This window comes from Ovis canadensis, chromosome 17 (genome assembly GCF_042477335.2).
Source record: "Ovis canadensis isolate MfBH-ARS-UI-01 breed Bighorn chromosome 17, ARS-UI_OviCan_v2, whole genome shotgun sequence".
NCBI lineage: Eukaryota > Metazoa > Chordata > Mammalia > Artiodactyla > Bovidae > Ovis > Ovis canadensis.
This window is the reverse complement of record NC_091261.1, coordinates 12,142,726-12,161,138: the sequence shown is the minus strand read 5'-3', so window position 1 is coordinate 12,161,138 and position 18,413 is coordinate 12,142,726. Positions and strand designations below refer to the sequence as shown.

The window sequence follows — 18,413 nt, the reverse complement described above, 5'->3', positions numbered from 1 at the left end:
TTGGGAGCCCCCCAAAAATAAAGTCTGACACTGTTTCCACTGTTTCTCCATCTATTTCCCTTGAAGTGATGGGACCAGATGCTGATCTTCGTTTTCTGAATGTTGAGCTTTAAGCCAACTTTTTCACTCTCCTCTTTCACTTTCATCAAGAGGCTTTTTAGTTCCTCTTCACTTTCTGCCATGAGGGTGGTGTCATCTGCATATCTGAGGTTATTGTTATTTCTCCCAGCAATCTTGATTCCAGCTTGTGTTTCTTCCAGTCCAGCATTTCTCATGATGTACTCTGTATAGAAGTTAAATAAGCAGGGTGACAATATACAGCCTTGACGTATTCCTTTTCCTATTTGAAACCAGCCTGTTGTTCCATGTCCAGTTCTAACTGCTGCTTCCTTACCTGCATACAGATTTCTCAAGAGGCAGGTCAGGTGGTCTGGTATCCCCATCTCTCTCAGAATTTTCCACAGTTTATTGTGATCCACACAGTCAAAGGCTTTGGCATAGTCAATAAGGCAGAAATAGATGTTTTTCTGGAACTCTCTTGCTTTTTCCATTATCCAGCAGATGTTCGCAAATTGATCTCTGGTTCCTCTGCCTTTTCTAAAACCAGCTTTAACAATAGGAAGTTCATGGTTTACATATTGCTGAAGCCCTGCTTGGAGAATTTTGAGCATTACTTTACTAGCATGTGAGATGAGTACAACTGTGTGGTAGTTTGAGCATTCTTTGGCATTGCCTTTCCTTGGGATTGGAATGAAAACTGCCCTTTTCCAGTCCTGTGGCCACTGCTGAGTTTTCCAAATTTGCTTGCATATTGAGTGCAGCACTTTCACAGCATCATCTCTCAACTGGAATTCCATCACCTCCACTAGCTTTGTTCGTAGTGATGCTTTCTAAGGCCCCCTTGATTTCACATTCCAAGATGTCTGGCTCTAGATGAGTGATCACACCATTGTGATTATCCAGGTCGTGAAGATCTTTTTTTTGTACAGTTTTTCTGTGTATTCTTGCCACCTCTTCTTAATATCTTCTGCTTCTGTTAGGTCCATACCATTTCTGTTCTTTATCGAGCCCATCTTTGCATGAAATTTTCCCTTGGTATCTCTAATTTTCTTGAAGAGATCTCTAGTCTTTCCCTTTCTGTTCTTTTCCTCTATTTGTTTGCATTGATCACTGAAGAAGGCTTTCTTATCTCTTCTTGCTTATCTCTTCAGATGCTTATAACGTTCCTTTTCTCCTTTGCTTTTCACTTCTCTTTTTTTCACAGCTATTTGTAAGTTGTTATCTTTTAAATGGATATAATATCTATACCATATGATAGCTGTAAGCATTCATAAAATGATATGTAAGGAACAATACAGCCTATTGTAGTAAGACCAAAATCAATTGCTTATTTCCCCCTACTCTTTCATTTTTTTTTCAAGACAAAAAACTCTTAGAAAGAGTTAGTTGAGCTAGCAGGCAAGGTAAACTATAGTAAATAGAGCATATTTGTTACTCCCAGAACTCCATCTAAACTGGTTTTCTTTCCCTTTTGGGTGATCCATTTAAAAGAGGTACTACAAGGAGATCAAACCAGTCAATTATAAAGGAAATCAACCCTGAATATTCATTGGAAGGACTGATGCTGAAGCTGAAGTTCCAAATTTTGGCCATCTGATGCAAAGAGCTGACTCACTGGAAAAGACCCTGATGATGTGAAAAATTGAGGACAAGAGGAGAAGGGGGTGACAGAAGATGAGGTGGTTGGATGGCATCACTGACTGAATGGACATGAGTTTGAGCAAACTCCCGGAGATAGTGAAGGACCGGGAAGCCTGGGGTGTGGCAGTCCATGGGGCTGCAAGGAGTCCGACATGACTGAGCAACTGAACAACAACAACTATTGATGTTACCTCTAATTCTTATTGATAGTGAGATTAGGAAAAGTAGAGTATTTAAAAGCAAGTTAAGTGAAAGGAAGGACTTCCTTCATAGTTCTGTTGGTAAAGAATCTGCCTACAATGCAGGAGATCCAGTTTCGATTCCTGGGTTGGGATACTCTGGAGAAGGAAATGGCAACCCATTCCAGTGTTCTCACTTGGAGAATCCCGTGGACAGAGGAGCCTGGCGGGCTACAGTCCATGGGATTGCAAGAGTCAGACACGACACAGCTACTAAACCACCACCATCAGTGAAAGGAATGTATTATACACAGTTCCTAATTAATTCCTAAGGAGTCAAGGGTTAGCTAAAGTAACTGGTCTCTTTACTTGCCCTTGTGTATGTATGTATATATATGTGTATCTGTGTATGCATGTCAACTAATATAAAGATTATCATATTTATACATATATTTTTAAAGCTACTGGTACTTTCAGGTTTACCATATTTGGCATATTTCTAAAGTGTAAAAATATTTATGCTAGGAGTCACATAGCAATAGCCAGATAACTTTCTTTTTATCTTGTATGCAATAGCCTCTGTTTTAAAGATACTGTATTTTCTTTGTAACTGTGTCTATTTTATTCTTGCTTAATAGGGAGGCAGAAAGAGAGAAAGAGAATGAGATTACATGAGAGAAAGGCAGGGGTAGGGTTTCAGGCAGGGAACACCATGTGCAAATCCAGCCCCACCTTCGCAGGTCCTTCTGTCGGGTCCCAGTTCATAGCCAGGCTCACAGGCGCACTGGTAGCTGCCCAGCGTGTTCAGACAGTGCTGCTCACAGCCGCCACGGTCAGGCTTGGCACACTCATCTTCCTCTATAAAGTGGCAACAATTAGAGAGCTATTTTGTTTTTGTACACTAATGTGCAAAATTTTTTGAAAATGTGATGTTTAGTAGTTTTGAATGAAACTGAAACAATTGATTTCTTCAACAAAACAACAGGAAACATTTGCAAGCCTTTGATGGATGACATATAAGAATCCATGTCACTGCAATCTAAAAATCGTGTTAGAATCAGAAGGACTGGGCCAACTGATGATCACCTTATCTCAGACAGAGCATTTTTTTTTTTCTTTTTTAATTTAAAGTTAAAGGTGATTACTAAGATGTAGAGATTTTTCAGAATGAAATAGAAAACTTACTGAAAGAACATGAATTCATCTGTTCATTTCATAGTATAGTTTGCTAGGTAGCCTGAAAAATGCTTTTAAAGAAATAGCATTATTAATAAGTAAATTATGGTGGCAAAAAATTAAAAAGGAAAACTAAGAAAATTTCTAGACCTCTTTCAATTAAAACATTCAGTATTTTTTATAGAGAGATATTGATTCAGAAAATACATAATTCCATATTTTATAAACATTAATAATTTTAATTGTATGTGGTAACATAAAAATATACAAAATAGACATGTGAAACATATATATTATTCTAAAAAAACATGTGACAAGGTACTTCATAATCTCACTCTCTAGGAATAACCTACTCTGAATTAAGAAAACAGTAAAAAATATTCTCTGGAGAAACTGTGTATCATCCAATACTAAGCATTTTGATAACCAAATACAAACATCACATGAGAGACTCTTATAGTATATTTCTTCTACTACAAAATATAACTTGTAGGGAAGATTTAAAGTATGTAAATGAATATTTTAATGAATACTTTGAATACATATACCCTAAGTGCCAAGGTTCTCTGCCTTTCAATTCAAATGATGAATAATACCCAGGGGAAATCAATTTGTTCTTTGAATAACGGAAATGTCTAGATATTCTTCACACTTTGACATACACAACTGAATTCATCACTTATTCTTTGAAAGGTATCACAGAGGAAATTTATTTTCTCTATTAAAAGAATTTTATTCTACAGTAACACAGTTAACCTAAATGTCTTTGAATTTTCAAGGAGCAAATCTGATGCCATTATTTACAATGAAACAGCTTTCTTTTTACCCTACAAATAAACATCATGCATGGGACATGAAAATAAAATAAAATTCAAAATTAAAGATAATCAGTAATAATTCTTTGTCAAAAAGACATTTTAAGGGATCAGAATATTCTACTAAGGAGGCCATACATTATTTGTAATGTGGTAGAATGCTACTCTCTAAGGAAGGGCATAAAAGTGCTGCCACCTGGAAATAAATTGATGAAATATATGTCAGTAACCCCCTTCTGGTTATAAACTTTTTGCTGATTATATTGCAAACATTTCCTCTTATCTGAATATCCCTTTCTGGATTTTGGTATTTTGACTGTTTCCTAAAAAACAGACGATAGAAAATCCTAATGGATTTCCTATCCTGTGCTACAAATCTCTAGATTCTAGTTTCCTTTTTTTTTTTTTAACCAGTAAACTTTTCCATCAAAAATCATAAAAATATTGATATATTTATGAAGACTGCATACTTCAGCCTTCAATATTACATTACTCTATTTCTTCCCTGCCTCAAAGCTAAATACATTTACTACATAATACTATATTTATCATTGACAAAGAGAAGCTTACATTTTAAATGATTCTAAATTACCTTTAAAAAAATTGGCAGCAAACCCTGCCTTGTTCACGGTTCCATCAGAAACAAACTTCATCCACAAGGTATTGGAGGTAGATCTGATATCTTCAGGTTTATCATAACCACAAAAACGTCCTATCAAAGGACTACTTTCATTGGTTCCATCTCGAACTTCTAGGTAGTCATAGGCACAATTGTCATGTCTTTCAATCTGTAATAGTAAAAATATGAGATCTATCTCATTAATACACAAAACAATTTCTATAAAAAGAGCATTATGTATTCTCAGTGATGTGATACTAACACAGCCATATAACAAATTATTTACACAAAAGAGAGCATTTCTGATGAATTATGCATGGTAATATCACACTGTCAATGAATAAAGGGTTTATTAATCTGGTAAAGACAGAGAGAGAAAATATCTATGAAAAAGTGCATCCACATGCATTAGGATCATAGAAGTTAGCTGCCTTTTAAAATGGAATAAAAATAAAAGTAGTAATTCTTTCAAAAACAGAATTTTAAAAATTCCAGATTTAAAATTATCATTAGAAATCTGGGCTAGATATCCTATAAGCAATGCCTAATTTGTTCTGAAACATAACCAATAATTATAATAATTGCTCATAGCGGATCAACAAAACCATTATTTTATCAATAGACTGAATTCACATTTTATTGACAAATGTTGCATAGTTTCAGGTTATACATATCTTTCTGAAGGAAAATCTGATAAGATGAAATTACAATTCTTCTTAGTCTATGAATCCTTTATCCATAGTTAGCATAGCTGTGAGTGAGATGACTCCACTATGGAACTAGCACTAGCTGCCCTCTCAGAGTCACAAGGGCTTGCTAAATGAGCCCTTTTACCCCAAATCTTTCCTTGCAACCTGTGCATCCTTGGTGAGCTTAATCTCTTTCCTAAACAACTAAATGCAAATATTAGCTCAGACTATTGGCCTATAAGGGGCCTCCTACGTGGCTCAGTGTTAAAGAATCTGCCTGCCAAAGCAGGAGATGCAGGTTCAGTTAATAGGTAGGGAAGATACCCAGGAGAAGGACAAAGCAACCCACTCCAGTATTCTCGCCTGGGACAACCACGAACAGAGGGGCCTGGTGGACTACAGGCCATGGGGTCACAAAGGGTCAGACACAACTTAGTGACTAAACGGCAGCATCTCCAGCAGCAGCAGCACTGGCCTTTATAAAGGAGTGACATTTGTTTTAGCCTTAAAATACTAAAAAAATCTACAAATTGTTTTATAAATTATAAGACAATTTTTAAATAAATTCTTGCTTCTATTTTTTTTTATAAAAAATGACTAACCCTAAAATCTTAGTAGAGTCAACTATTTATTAAGTATTTGAAGCTGGAAAGCATAGTCATCTACAATTAATAAACCGTGAAAAGTATCACATCTTTTCAACCATCATTCAACATACATTTCACTAATTTATGGAACTCTCCTATCACAAAACAAATGTCAGGGAACATGTTCATTCAATGAAGTACAATCTGTAATCATGAAACTGGTGGCAGAGTTGGTTGAAGAAGTCATTTCCTGATTTGTCAATACATTAGCAATGATAGTCTTCACATTAGGCAGCAGGAAGACAAATAAGAAAATATATTTTGAAGCAGATTTGGTTAGAACTAAGTACTGCATTTGCTGCCACCCTTTTCCCAATCACAAATTAGAATCACTCATTTCTTCATTAAATGTTCACCGCCTGGTTCTATGCTGGGCACTCTTCTCACTCAGTATGCATAGTGTGCTTAGTATACTTCTCACTGCTCAGCATGCGTCATTTGTCAAAGTAATAGAGCCTTGCACTCCTGAAAATTATCCTGGCGGGTAGAGAGCAAAGGAACAATAAACAAGGTAAATCATAATCATAAAATATTAGAAAGTAATATATTCTATAGAAAAACACGAAGTGAAAGAAAACAGGAAGCATGAAAGTGGGGGTGGGGTGAGTGAAAGTTGTGATTTTAAATTACACTATCAGTAGGAGCTCACTGCTGCTGCTGCTGTTGCTGCTAAGGCGCTTCAGTCGTGTCCGACTCTGCGCGACCCCATAGAAGGCAGCCCACCAGGCTCTGCTGTCCCTGGGATTCTCCAGGCAAGAACACTGGAGTGGGTTTCCATTTCCTTCGCCAATGCATGAAAGTGAAAAGTGTAAGTGAAGTCACTGAGTCGTGTCCAACTCTCAGCAACCCCATAGACTGCAGCCTACCCGGCTCCTCCGTCCATGGGATTTTCCAGGCAAGAGTACTGGAGTGGGGTGCCATTGCCTTCTCCAGGAGCTCACTAGGATTCATAATTCTGGGTTTTTCTCTAAAAATGTACTCTCTTTGTGTGTGGAATTATGGGAAAGAATTGGAAAATATTTAACATTAAAAATGTCTCACTTTTGACTTTTGACTTTTTATATTTTTTTATAGTGATAAAATTTTTTTTAATTTTTGTTTTCACTCTATTTTACTTTACAATACTATATTTGTTTTGCCATCACTTTTAAAGCACACTTTTGCAACCATAGCTATTAAATAGGAAGGTGAGGGCGAGCTAGCAGTTGCACGAAGAGTGAATTAGTCACCAGGGGTGACATGGCTATCTGACCCGGTAGGACGTATCTTCTTCTCTCAGTCTAATACACTGTCTTGAAAATCAGAATTCTCTATAAATATGAGGACATTTCCAGATGGCCAAAGGCTATTCTTTGGCTAAGGGGACATATAAAATAATATTTGAAACTCTCAAGGTATACAGCTTGATAGAAGAATAAGTGAAACTGAGCAATAACAAAACTGTAGGGAAAATAACCAAAGGTCTCAGCAAGCCAACCTATCTTTACCTGCTTGAGCAACACAGAATGAACTGCTTGCAACTCATGAATCATTTTGGAAGTGGAGGAAAAGGTTATATCAGAAGAGGAAAGGGAGTGAGAACACACAACGAAGAAAGAAGCTGCCTGCCATAGAAGGTCAATTAATAGAAAAAAATCACATTGTTTCATATTAGAAGTCATATCAGAGGTAAAAAAAAAAAAGAAAGCTAATTTAAAAGGGTTTGGGCTTTTAATTACAGTATGAAAAAAATGAGATAGACAATACTGAAAACAAATTACACTTCATCAATGGTTAAAAAGAAACAGGATGATGCATATTTCCCTGTATATAAAACTCACTTTGTTCCTTTAACAGTTACACAAAAGGTCTCTTTAAATTTACAGCATATTCACTAGTTACACTTGGTAAAAATTTTAAATATTTTATATGATGTGAAGTGAAGTTGCTCTGTTGTGTCTCACTTTTTGTGATCCCGTGGATTGTAGCCTACCAGGCTCCTCCATCCATGGAATTTTCCAGGCGAGAGTACTGGAGTAGGTTGCCACTTCTCCAGGGGATCTTCCCAACCCTGGTCTCCTGCATTGCAGGCAGACTCTTTACCATCTGAGCCACCAGAAAAGTCCATTTTTATATGATACACAAAGTGTAAATATCTCATGGGTAAAATGTATAAAAATGATCAATTTTAAGATGGATTCTGCCAGTACTTATTTACGAATTACATGTTACTTACATATTAAGTATCATGCACTTGGTATCTTGGGTTAAACAACAGAAATGTAAACTATAGTCTCACATAGCCAGTGCCACAGTTGTTGACCCAGATAGCTCACCTGTGACTTCCATAATTCTTGTTTATGTATTTTTCTAGGTTAATTACATTAATCCTAATGTAATATCAGCACAATAAATCTGCTCTATTGATGTTAATTACAATTAATATCTCTTTAACTATGTCTGCATAGCAGTAATGATGGTGAGCACAAATCAGAGTTTGAGTTATGTTATTTATGTTATTTGTGTGACAGCTTTAGAGAATGATGGTGGTAGTTTTAGTCACCAAATTGTGTCCTAACTCTTGTGACCCCGTGTACTGTAGCCCTCCAGGATCCTTTGTCCATGGGGTTCTCCAGGCAAGAATACTGGAGTGGGTTGCCATTTCTCCAGTATAGAGAATAGATAGAAATAGATATGTTCAAAGCTAAAAAGTGGATAAGTTCCTTGATGTTACATTACATTAGGTATAATGGGGGAAAGAACACCGAAGTCAATAATTCATAAAGACAAAAAAAGAAAAAGCTTCTTCTTGCTTTGAAGCATGGACATAGTGCACAGATCCGGAATCTGAATGCAGTGTCATGTACAATGACACATGTAGCAAATGTGATGATGAAATGGACCTATTACAGACTTTAAGGCAGTCAGAGTACAAACCATATAGCGGTGTGGCAAGTTTATCTTAAAGTAAACAGACCTAATATGTATATATATAAAACAATAAAAGTGATCTTAAGCTCTGAAGATTTTTTTTAGGAAACTGATGTGTAAATGGTACTGGAAGTAGATCCAATACACAAAGAAGGAAAAACAAGTACAAAGCTTAGGCAGAAGAGATGGATATTACACTTCATTATTAAGTTGAGGGTCCATGTCTTTACTGGTATGTTAGAGAAGAAGCAGTTCTTTTATTTAGCAAGATCTGAAATCAATTAAATATAATTTAAAGTAGCCAGCCTCTGATTCTAACACTGCCAGCCAGTACAGAGCTCTGTGGTCAGTGATGCGGGGAGCTCTGAAGGAATGCTAACCGTGGAGCAAGATATCAGGCCCGGGCTTCAGGGCCATTCACACACTGTGCTTTCATTTTATAATCAAATTCCCCAATAAATTTGACATTCCAAAAACATCTACTGCAATATCTAGTTATTTGTAAAAACCTCTGAAACGTCCAAATTTCCTAGGGAATAGTTTTAGTGAAAGCTTTCCCATACTCCTTGAAAAATTGAAAATAAAATTACCATATGATTCATCAATTCCACTTTCAGATATACATTTGGAAAACTGAAAGCAGGGTCTTGGAGAGATATCTGTGCATCCATGTTAATAGCAGTATAATAGCCAACGGGTGAACACAATCCAAATATCTATCAGAGGATGAATGGAAAAGCAAACTGTTGACTATACATACAATGGGATATTAGCCTTAAAAAGGAAGGATATCCTTTCATGTGCTATGGCATAGATGAACCTTGAGGATATTACAGATAGTGAAATTTAAAAAGTCACACAAAATTCAAATACTGTATGATTTTACTTACACGAGGCACCTAGAGTAGTCAGATTCACAGAGACATAAAGCAACAGTGATTGCCCTGGGCTCGGGGGAGCATGGATGGGGAATTGTTGCTTGTTGGATAAGCAGCTGCAGTTTTGCAGCATGAAAATTCTAGAGATTGATTACACAATGTGAATGTACTTAACTCTACTGTGCCTACATATGTTATATCTATTTTACCATAATAAGTCTTCAGTGAATGGTAGGACATAATTTCAAAATATAATTAATACTATAACCACATAAATGATTAAACTTTTATAGTTAAAATAATTTAAAATTCTATACACTTGTATAATATCATATATGAAATGAATCGCCAGTCCAGGTTCGATGCATGATACTGGATGCTTGGGGCTGGTGCACTGAGACGACCCAGAGGGATGGTACGGGGAGAGGGGTTCAGGATGGGGAACACGCGTATATCTCTGGCAGATTCATGTTGATGTATGGCAAAACCAATACAGCATTGTAAAGTAATTAACCTCCACTTAAAATAAGTAAATTTATATTTTAAAAATATTGTATACTCGGAGCAATTTTAAGTCATTAATGTTGCTTTAGGGGAAGATATTAAAGAAAAATATGACTAACAAAAACAATCAAAATTAGCATGAGTTATTAAAAATAAATTAATTTTAATACTTTGAAAAATATAGTAAAGTCATGATAAAGCTATAACAAAAGGAATTTTAAATAAAAAGGAAAAATGTTTAATAGGATGGTTATTTAAAATGTACTGTCATGTTTAATATTTTATTAATTAATATTATTTTTATTAGTACTTCTCTAGGGGATCTTCCTGAACAACACTGAAGGATTGAACCTGGGTCCCCTGCATTGCAGGCAGATTCTTTATTGCCTGAACCATCAGAGAATCCCTTATTAACACTATTTGTACTATTAAGTACTATTAGTACTTAATGAATATTGTCAACTAAAAATTGTCGCTTGCTATTGGCACTTGCCATCTACCTCTACAAGGATTAAATCATATGCTTCTGCAGCTTCTTATTGTCAATACTCCCTGAAAGGAATTCAGGGTGGAAAGTAGAAATGAATTACTCTGTACTTGAGGTGGGGGTAGGATGGTGGAGAACTAGGAAAGACAGGTCTTCAAATAGATGTTTTCAGGAACTGATTTTACAAGCCCAATTCTTGTATCTCCCTATATCTAGAGAAGCACTAAAATCCTTCATGGTGATGACTATTGCTCCTGACTAACAAAAGCTTCATGAGACTGCTGCTGCTGCTAAGTCGCTTCAGTCGTGTCTGACTCTGTGCGACTCCATAGATGGCAGCCCAAAAGGCTCCAGCATCCCTGGGATTCTCCAGGCAAGAACACTGGAATGGGTTGCCATTTCCTTCTCCAATGCATGAAAGTGAAAAGTGAAAGTGAAGTCCCTGAGTCATGTCCAACTCTCAGCAACCCCATGGACTGCAGCCTACCAGGCTTCTCCATCCATGGGATTTTCCAGGCAAGAGTTCTGGAGTGGGGTGCCATTGCCCTCTCCTTCATGAGACTAGTAGTAACCTTTTAGAAAATTGCGTGCTTGATTGCATGCCTTCTCCTATTAGGACTACAGACTCTGAGAGAGACTGCTCCAAAGAGACAAAGAGGAAAGGTCAGCATAGATGTTATTTTAGTGAAGGGAGAATGCATGTAACCAAGCACACAACACGTGTATATCAGTGGTGGATACATGTTGATGTATGGCAAAACCAATACAATATTGTAAAGTAATTAACCTCCAATGAAAATAAATAAATTTATATTTAGAAAAAGATGCAAAAAAAAAAACACTAACAACTCTCACACTGTGCATATTTTTTAATACAAATTTATTTATTTTAATTGGAGGTTAATTACTCTACAATATTGTATTGGTTTTGCCATATTTCAAATTTTTAAGTAGACAATTTAGATACTAGAGTGGAGAAAAAACAAACATGATCAAATATGTAGAAATCAAAACCATAAGGTGTGGTTAGGTTTAATTTCATATGATTCAGGTTTTTCAATGCTGCCATTTGATTTTTTTTCTTCATGACACAGCAATTTTTAACTTATAAATTTCATAAAGATTCATTGAAAATCTATAATGGCCAGATAATAAATATACACTTGATAGTATATAAACAGTGATAAATAAACAGACATGTCCCTGACTGATATTTATTGATTAAATAATACAAATGTACAAATGACAATAGTTATGAAGGGAAAGAATTTAATGCTATGAGAGAATATATATGCTTCATTTTGCTAGCAAGACAAAAAGGGTGTGTGAGTTCCAGGCCATAGTGCTACCAATTAAGAATTGTGTGACCTTGGGCAGGTTTATTTAATCTAATCTTTCAGAGTAGACTGATAGCCTAAAGTATTCAATAAAATTATGGAGAGGTACTTAATTCTCTTTTATAGTTATTAACCAAAACAATGGTTAGGGAAGGCTATTATCTACTCCAGTATTCTGGCTTGGAGAATCCCAGGGACTGTCTAGGCCATAGGGTTGCAAAGAGTCAGACATGACTAAAAGACTTTCACTTTCATGAATACATTAATATATTATTAGCCAAATATCCAAAGAAATAGTGCAGGACAAGCATAAAAACATTAACTAATTAAGATCTCCTTGTCTTGGCTTTCCAGTTCACTCACAAAGATGAACCTACTTAATTTAAACTAATATATAATATTTAAAGGAGTTAAAGGACTCATCTTAACTGAGAAATTCATAAAATACAGTTGACCCTTGAACAATGTAGGAGTTAGGGGTGTCAACCTAGTGCAGTTGAAAAACTGGAACAGCAATCTCTGCCTCAAAAATAAAGGAACTGATAAATGACTCACTGAAGAGAAAGAGGCTGAAGCAGTTTGGAGATATTAGTCATTTAAACCTTAGTTTTGTGACTTTATATATTGTGATCTCTAATCAAGCACAAACTGCATACAAGTCAATAACTGTCGTTCAGACCTGTGTTGTTCAGGGTCAACTGTGCCAAGATTAAAAAAAAACAAAAACTTTTGTATGTGGTTTAGAAAGTTGCTAGTAAAGATGAGGAAAACTATTACACACTATGGTTTTCAGAAGCAAGGTATAACCAAATCAGCATGTACAGAAAAACTGACAAGTGCCTCAAGTGTAACCCCACATAAATAAATGTATGTAGGGATTTTAATTAAACATAAGTAAGCTCTGGATTTGTTTCATTTATTTTCTGCTTTATTGACATTTCTTTGAAGTTGTATTATAGTCTCCCCAACTTTTTCTCTTATGTATTTCTGCATACTGGAAGTGCTCAAGTGAAGTAGTAGTAGTATCGAGCCTGCTTTACCAACACTACTGTTGAAAAGAACACATGTTCTTCAAAATGATTTTAGACACTATTTACATTCATGTACAAATTCAGTTCAGTACTGGTGTTAGGATGAATGTATTAGTAACTACTAGAGAAGAAAATTGTCCCAAAGGATATGATTATAGATATATTAGTACTCATTACCACCCATATAGCGTCCTTTCCTACTCAAACATACCTGAAATTCATTAACAAAAGCACTTGTTCAGATTTCTTTCTGTACTTACAATTAAAATCTAAGTAGCATTAGGAAAGGTGAATATTCATGACATAAATTCACAGAAAGGCATAAATAATGAACAGCCAGAAAGTTCTTTATAGTAGATTTCAGTTAGAACTAGCTTAAGGGCCCTTTTATCTGAAAGGGGAGAGAGTAACACAGGGAATAAAAAAAGTTACAAAAATAGAAAGTGTTTGAAAAAAAATCAAAGACTGATATCAGTAAATAAAATGGTTTTGTCATAAAAAGACATGAAACATTGAGAAACAGTAAAGACCATTTTAAAATTATACATTTTCAATATAAAATGTATAAATGGTATATTGAAAATATAATATGTAAACAAAATAAATTGATTTAAACAGATAACTGACTAACTGAAACAAACCATCTAATGACCATTAGACCAAATTAAAAATATATACAGTCAATTCTCAGTATTCAGCATAGTTGAGTTCAATTAATTCATTGAAAACACTGAGTTAGCGAGTATTGATTTATAGCTCCTGGGGAAATACAGGGTTATGTTCTTGAGAGGTTCTGGTCACAGAATTTTTGTAAACAAATCAATATTTAGCCTTGCTTTATGTGTGTTTCTGTTTAAAGTCACCTTCACAGATATTCCAATTCATTAACCCTGAACTCAGGACCAACAGTGCTATGACACATGCCTTAAAAGTCTAACACAAAGATTTTCTCCATGAGGCATATGGACAGTAGTGTTTGATAAAACTTTAAGCAGAGTAGTGCTTGATGTAACTCATAGTGTGACAGTATCATCCTGGCTGTTATGTGGGTGTCAGGATATGTAAGGCAAAAGCAGAGATGTGAAGAACTCACCAAGTTACAAAGCGAGCGGCAGTGATCAGAGCAGTGGTGGCAAGAAAGGAAATGTAAAGTGATCATATATATAGGATACCTTGAATACAAAGCAAATGGAATATGCTGATGAACTGGCCTTGGGGTTTAAGAGAAAGAGTGGAATTAGGAATATTCCTTGAGTAAATAGTGACACGGGGAGTCCTCAGTGGCTCAGTGGTAAAGAATCTACCTGCAGTCAAGGAAATGTGGGGTTGATCCCTGGGTAAGAAAGATCCCCTGGAGAAGGAAATGGCAATCCACTCCAATATTCTTGTCTAGGAAATCCCAGAGACAGAGGAGTCCATGGGGTTGCAAAAGAGTTGAACATGACTTGGTCACTAAATGACAATAGCAAAATAGTGACATGCTGAACCATTAAATATTGAAATAGGGAAGACTGAAGATGATTGGGTTAGTGTGAGCAAGACTAAACAATCAAAGATGGTGCTAGTGTTAGTCAAAGATAAGAGACCTACTAGACAATCAAATATGTCCAGTGTATAAATAAAGGAGGAAAAAACATAAGGAAATAAAGCAAAATGAAGAAAGGACAGGGAACTGGAGATAATAAATAAAATGTACTATCAATCAAGCTATTATATGACATGACCTTACTTCAGTTTCAAAGCATAGTAACAACTTATTCATCCACTTAATCAACAAGTGTTTATTAAATGACGACCCTGTGTCAAGCATGGTTCTAAGTGCCTGAGGTATAAATATTTCCTATTTGTCCTTACACTATCCTATTTTTTGAAGAATGCCACTCTTACTAAATTGATATATCAAAACAAAAAAAGAAACAGAAAACCAAAAAACTGCAAACCAGCTAAGCCAGCAATTTCTGCATCTCAGTTTTTAGATGCATCAAATGAATGTATTTGCTAACATCACTTCTGTAATAGAATTTTATGAAACACTGAAATATTGTTGGAAGACAGTTCTTCTCAATGTTTTTAATAGCACAAAATACATGTACTGTGGTCATTAGATGGTTTTTCAGTGAACCAGTTCTTTTGGTCTAAAACGTGGGTAAATCCTAAACAATTTTAGTACTCTTTACAATAAAGTGATCTATTTCAATAATGTCTTCCATAAAATTTTAAAATTTAAATGTGAATCAAATTATCTCAGAACGAAGGCTTCCAAAAATGCAAAGTGGTCAGGGGCGTAAACATCTTGATCATAGGAGAAAGGAAAATGTTTTCATGATTAAAAAGAAATGAAAATTAAAGGTACAAGCAAAGGGGTAGAGAAGAACCAAAAAATACATTAGAGATTACAGGTGAGGGAACGACATTGTCTGGGCTTTCAAGTAACCCCTGTATTCCCCTGGGGTTCCTGCTTTGGAGACTGGGACACCTCACATTGCCAATTCAGTGGCAAGAATATCTTGACAGTAAGTAGGGTTCTCGGCAGACTTCTCATCACTCGGACAGTAAGTAGTACCTCTAATCAGTAAAGAAATAATCTCCTATAATGGCATCTTGTTCTCTTCCTGGACCTAACGCCAACACCTCATCACTCCTACCTACTCTGCTTTGGGCTCTCAATATCTAACCTAATTCTATAATTTAAGCATACTCAGGAGTTCCGAACAAATTCTCATGTCTCTTAGCTTCTCACCCTTTACTCAGTTCTCCTCGTCACACAAAAATGACTCATTAGTTAGCACAGTACTTTGGATGCAGATTTTGCTCCAGGATTCTGATTGGCCTTGGTTTATTCTGTCCTCATCTAATAATGCAATTTTAATGCTGATTTCTTCCCCAGTAATTATTTTTGATGAAGTAAAAATCTCCTAAGAATATTTAAATCCCTGTTTTTGATATCAACAATTTTCTACATAGTAATAAAAAAAGGTGAAAAATTGATTTTCCCCCTAAAGACAACAAAAAAAGATGAGCTACCTTTAGCCTCTTAGTTTAGAGGAGAAATAAAAGTTTTTTGTTTGTTTGTTTGTTTTTTATGGACTCTTCAAGCATTCTTGTGAAACAAGCCTGGACATTTTTCAAAGGAAACTATTGTCAGTACTTCAAACATTTTAATTCAAAAGCACAGATAATGTAAGCTCACTTTAATCTTCTTGAAAATGTCTGCAATGAGAGGAACAAAGGGGAAAAAAAAAACTCTCTCACTCTTGATATTGCATTTTATAGGCAATCTTTTGCTTCTTCACTGATTTCATAGTTCTTGCTTCCTTAAATGCAGTCATTTATGGAGGACGTGCCCCACAAAGGCTGCCTAAAGGACTTTACCTCAAAGGCCTGAAAGATCAGGCCGACGTAGCAGTCTTCTGACACTGCTATTTTCCACACACATTCCTTCATTGGCCTGTAGTCATCAGGATAATTAGGAGACTGAATCTGTCCTTCATTTTTATGTATCTCACCTCCACAGATAGCTGAGAAAAGCAAAAAGGAATAAATAAACCTAGACATGCCATTTCGTTCCCATTTTCTTCTAAGATAGCATTTTAGTTCAGTGCCTGTAGCTGAACATATAAAGACCAGGTTATAATAATCAAGGTTGACTGCTCACCAATACTTTTATCAACCAAGTATTTTGTTGATTAAAAAAACAAAACACTTAGCTATAAATATTAGATGATAGTCAGCTAAGGAAAATGAGACTTTTTAACCACTGTTAATTCACACCTTTACAAAAACAAGCCTTTTTGTTAGACTTTAAAAACCTTTTGAGATTTCAAAATTTATGCTATGTGAGTTTGCCCTGTGATTCCCTGAACCGCTTCTTTCGGTTTTCTGACCTCAGTCAGTGGAAGAGCTCATCAGGAGGGAAGCTCCACAGCACCCCCTGGGCCCCTGGTGTGAGCAGGCCTCGTGTGCAACATCTGTGGCTCCACCCAAGCCAAACTCCTCGTGACCACACAGCTAATCTCTGAAACAAATGCTCCTGTTCTCTTAAAAGTCTAAGAGAAGCACAAACTGTCTGTCTTGTAAACTGCCTAAATTTCTGTGTTGTCAGAGGTAGGAGCAAAGAGCGTCATCTCCACCCATGGTCTGACAAGAAGGGAACTGTTTTTAAAGCCAGGAAGCACAATGCCAGTTTACTCTTTTAGAGACCTATAGAACAAAGCATCTGGTAAATTCTTCTTGAATGCTGACTCTCTCGTTTAGACAAACCAATCTCCAGAACTGTGCACAATGATTTTCCATGCAGTTTCCTTTAACAGGACATTTCTACAGTCTAGGCATAAAATACACACAAACTCAGTACAAAGAGAAGTGGCAATTTCTTCATAATATTTTAATATTATTATGAAAAAACAAAGTTTAAGAATCCTGTGCCATTTGATGTTATTGTTGTTTTCCACACATCTCTAACGAGTTATTTTTTCCCCACACATCCCTGATGAGAACATTTATGTATTACCACATTAGTGGTACCAGAAAACAGGTTATTTTTGCAATTAAACTAAATGAGTATTTTTATTAAAATCATCCCATGGACATCATGATGCAGTTTAGAAAAATTTCATGATTAAAATACAATTACAATACTATTCAAATGAAATTGAAAGTACTTTTCTGTTAAGAGGTCTAAGGAAAAGCCATCTCTAAACTCAAAGTGACTTGCCTTCATAGACTGCTGCAAAGCCCTTTCCCACCCAATTGCTGCTGCTGCGGAACTCAATCCACATTCTGCTTTCAGTAGAGGTAAGAACTTCAGGCAATTTGTCCCCACAGAATCTACCTAAAAGAAATAAAAGAATAAAGAGAGACTTCTAAATATGACTTTATATTCTGACTGGTTTTCATACTAGCTACAGATTACATACATTACTGGTACCAGAAAACAGGTTATTTTTCTATAAAACCAGATTTGGTTGGTTCCTATCACCATGCCATAGCTATGAATCCTTAATATTTACTTAATAAAGGTGTATAAGTAAAACTATTTCTTATTTATTTATAGAATATTGGAACGTATCACCCTTAGATTAAATGATTGATACCATTATTGCTATCTGTGGAACTAGAAAACAGCTAGCTCAAAACATCTATTTGTACATGGTACATCAAGGTAGGGAATATTATTCCACAGAGAAGAGAAAAGACCTCAAGTGATCCTGAAAAAACTACTTTAAATGTCAGTTTGGTCATCAGTTTGGAAGTGACAGCTCAACTGTAGTTCTTTGTTTAGCCAAGTTCAGTGGCCATTTGTCACAGAAACCTCTGGGCTGTCTAAGGATCTTATGTTACTACATACATTCCATCCCATCTATAAAGCTATAACACGTAGTGTAGTAGGCAGAATGGCAAAAAATATTAGAAGACTTGAGTATGAGTTCTGATATTTTTC

At 35.7% G+C, this 18,413-nt stretch overlaps 1 protein-coding gene across 2 annotated transcripts in view; it reads right to left on the bottom strand.

The window, feature by feature from the left end:
- TLL1 (tolloid like 1) overlaps window positions 1-18,413 on the bottom strand; it is a 314,692-nt gene that overhangs the window by 54,747 nt on the left and 241,532 nt on the right. For both annotated transcript variants that reach the window (XM_069556609.1, XM_069556608.1), the window contains 4 exons: window positions 17,688-17,804; window positions 16,346-16,491; window positions 4,464-4,659; window positions 2,613-2,738 (listed from right to left, as the gene is read on the bottom strand). In XM_069556609.1, coding sequence (XP_069412710.1) covers window positions 2,613-2,738; window positions 4,464-4,659; window positions 16,346-16,491; window positions 17,688-17,804 — 585 coding nt within the window. The remainder of the gene's footprint in view (window positions 1-2,612; window positions 2,739-4,463; window positions 4,660-16,345; window positions 16,492-17,687; window positions 17,805-18,413) is intronic.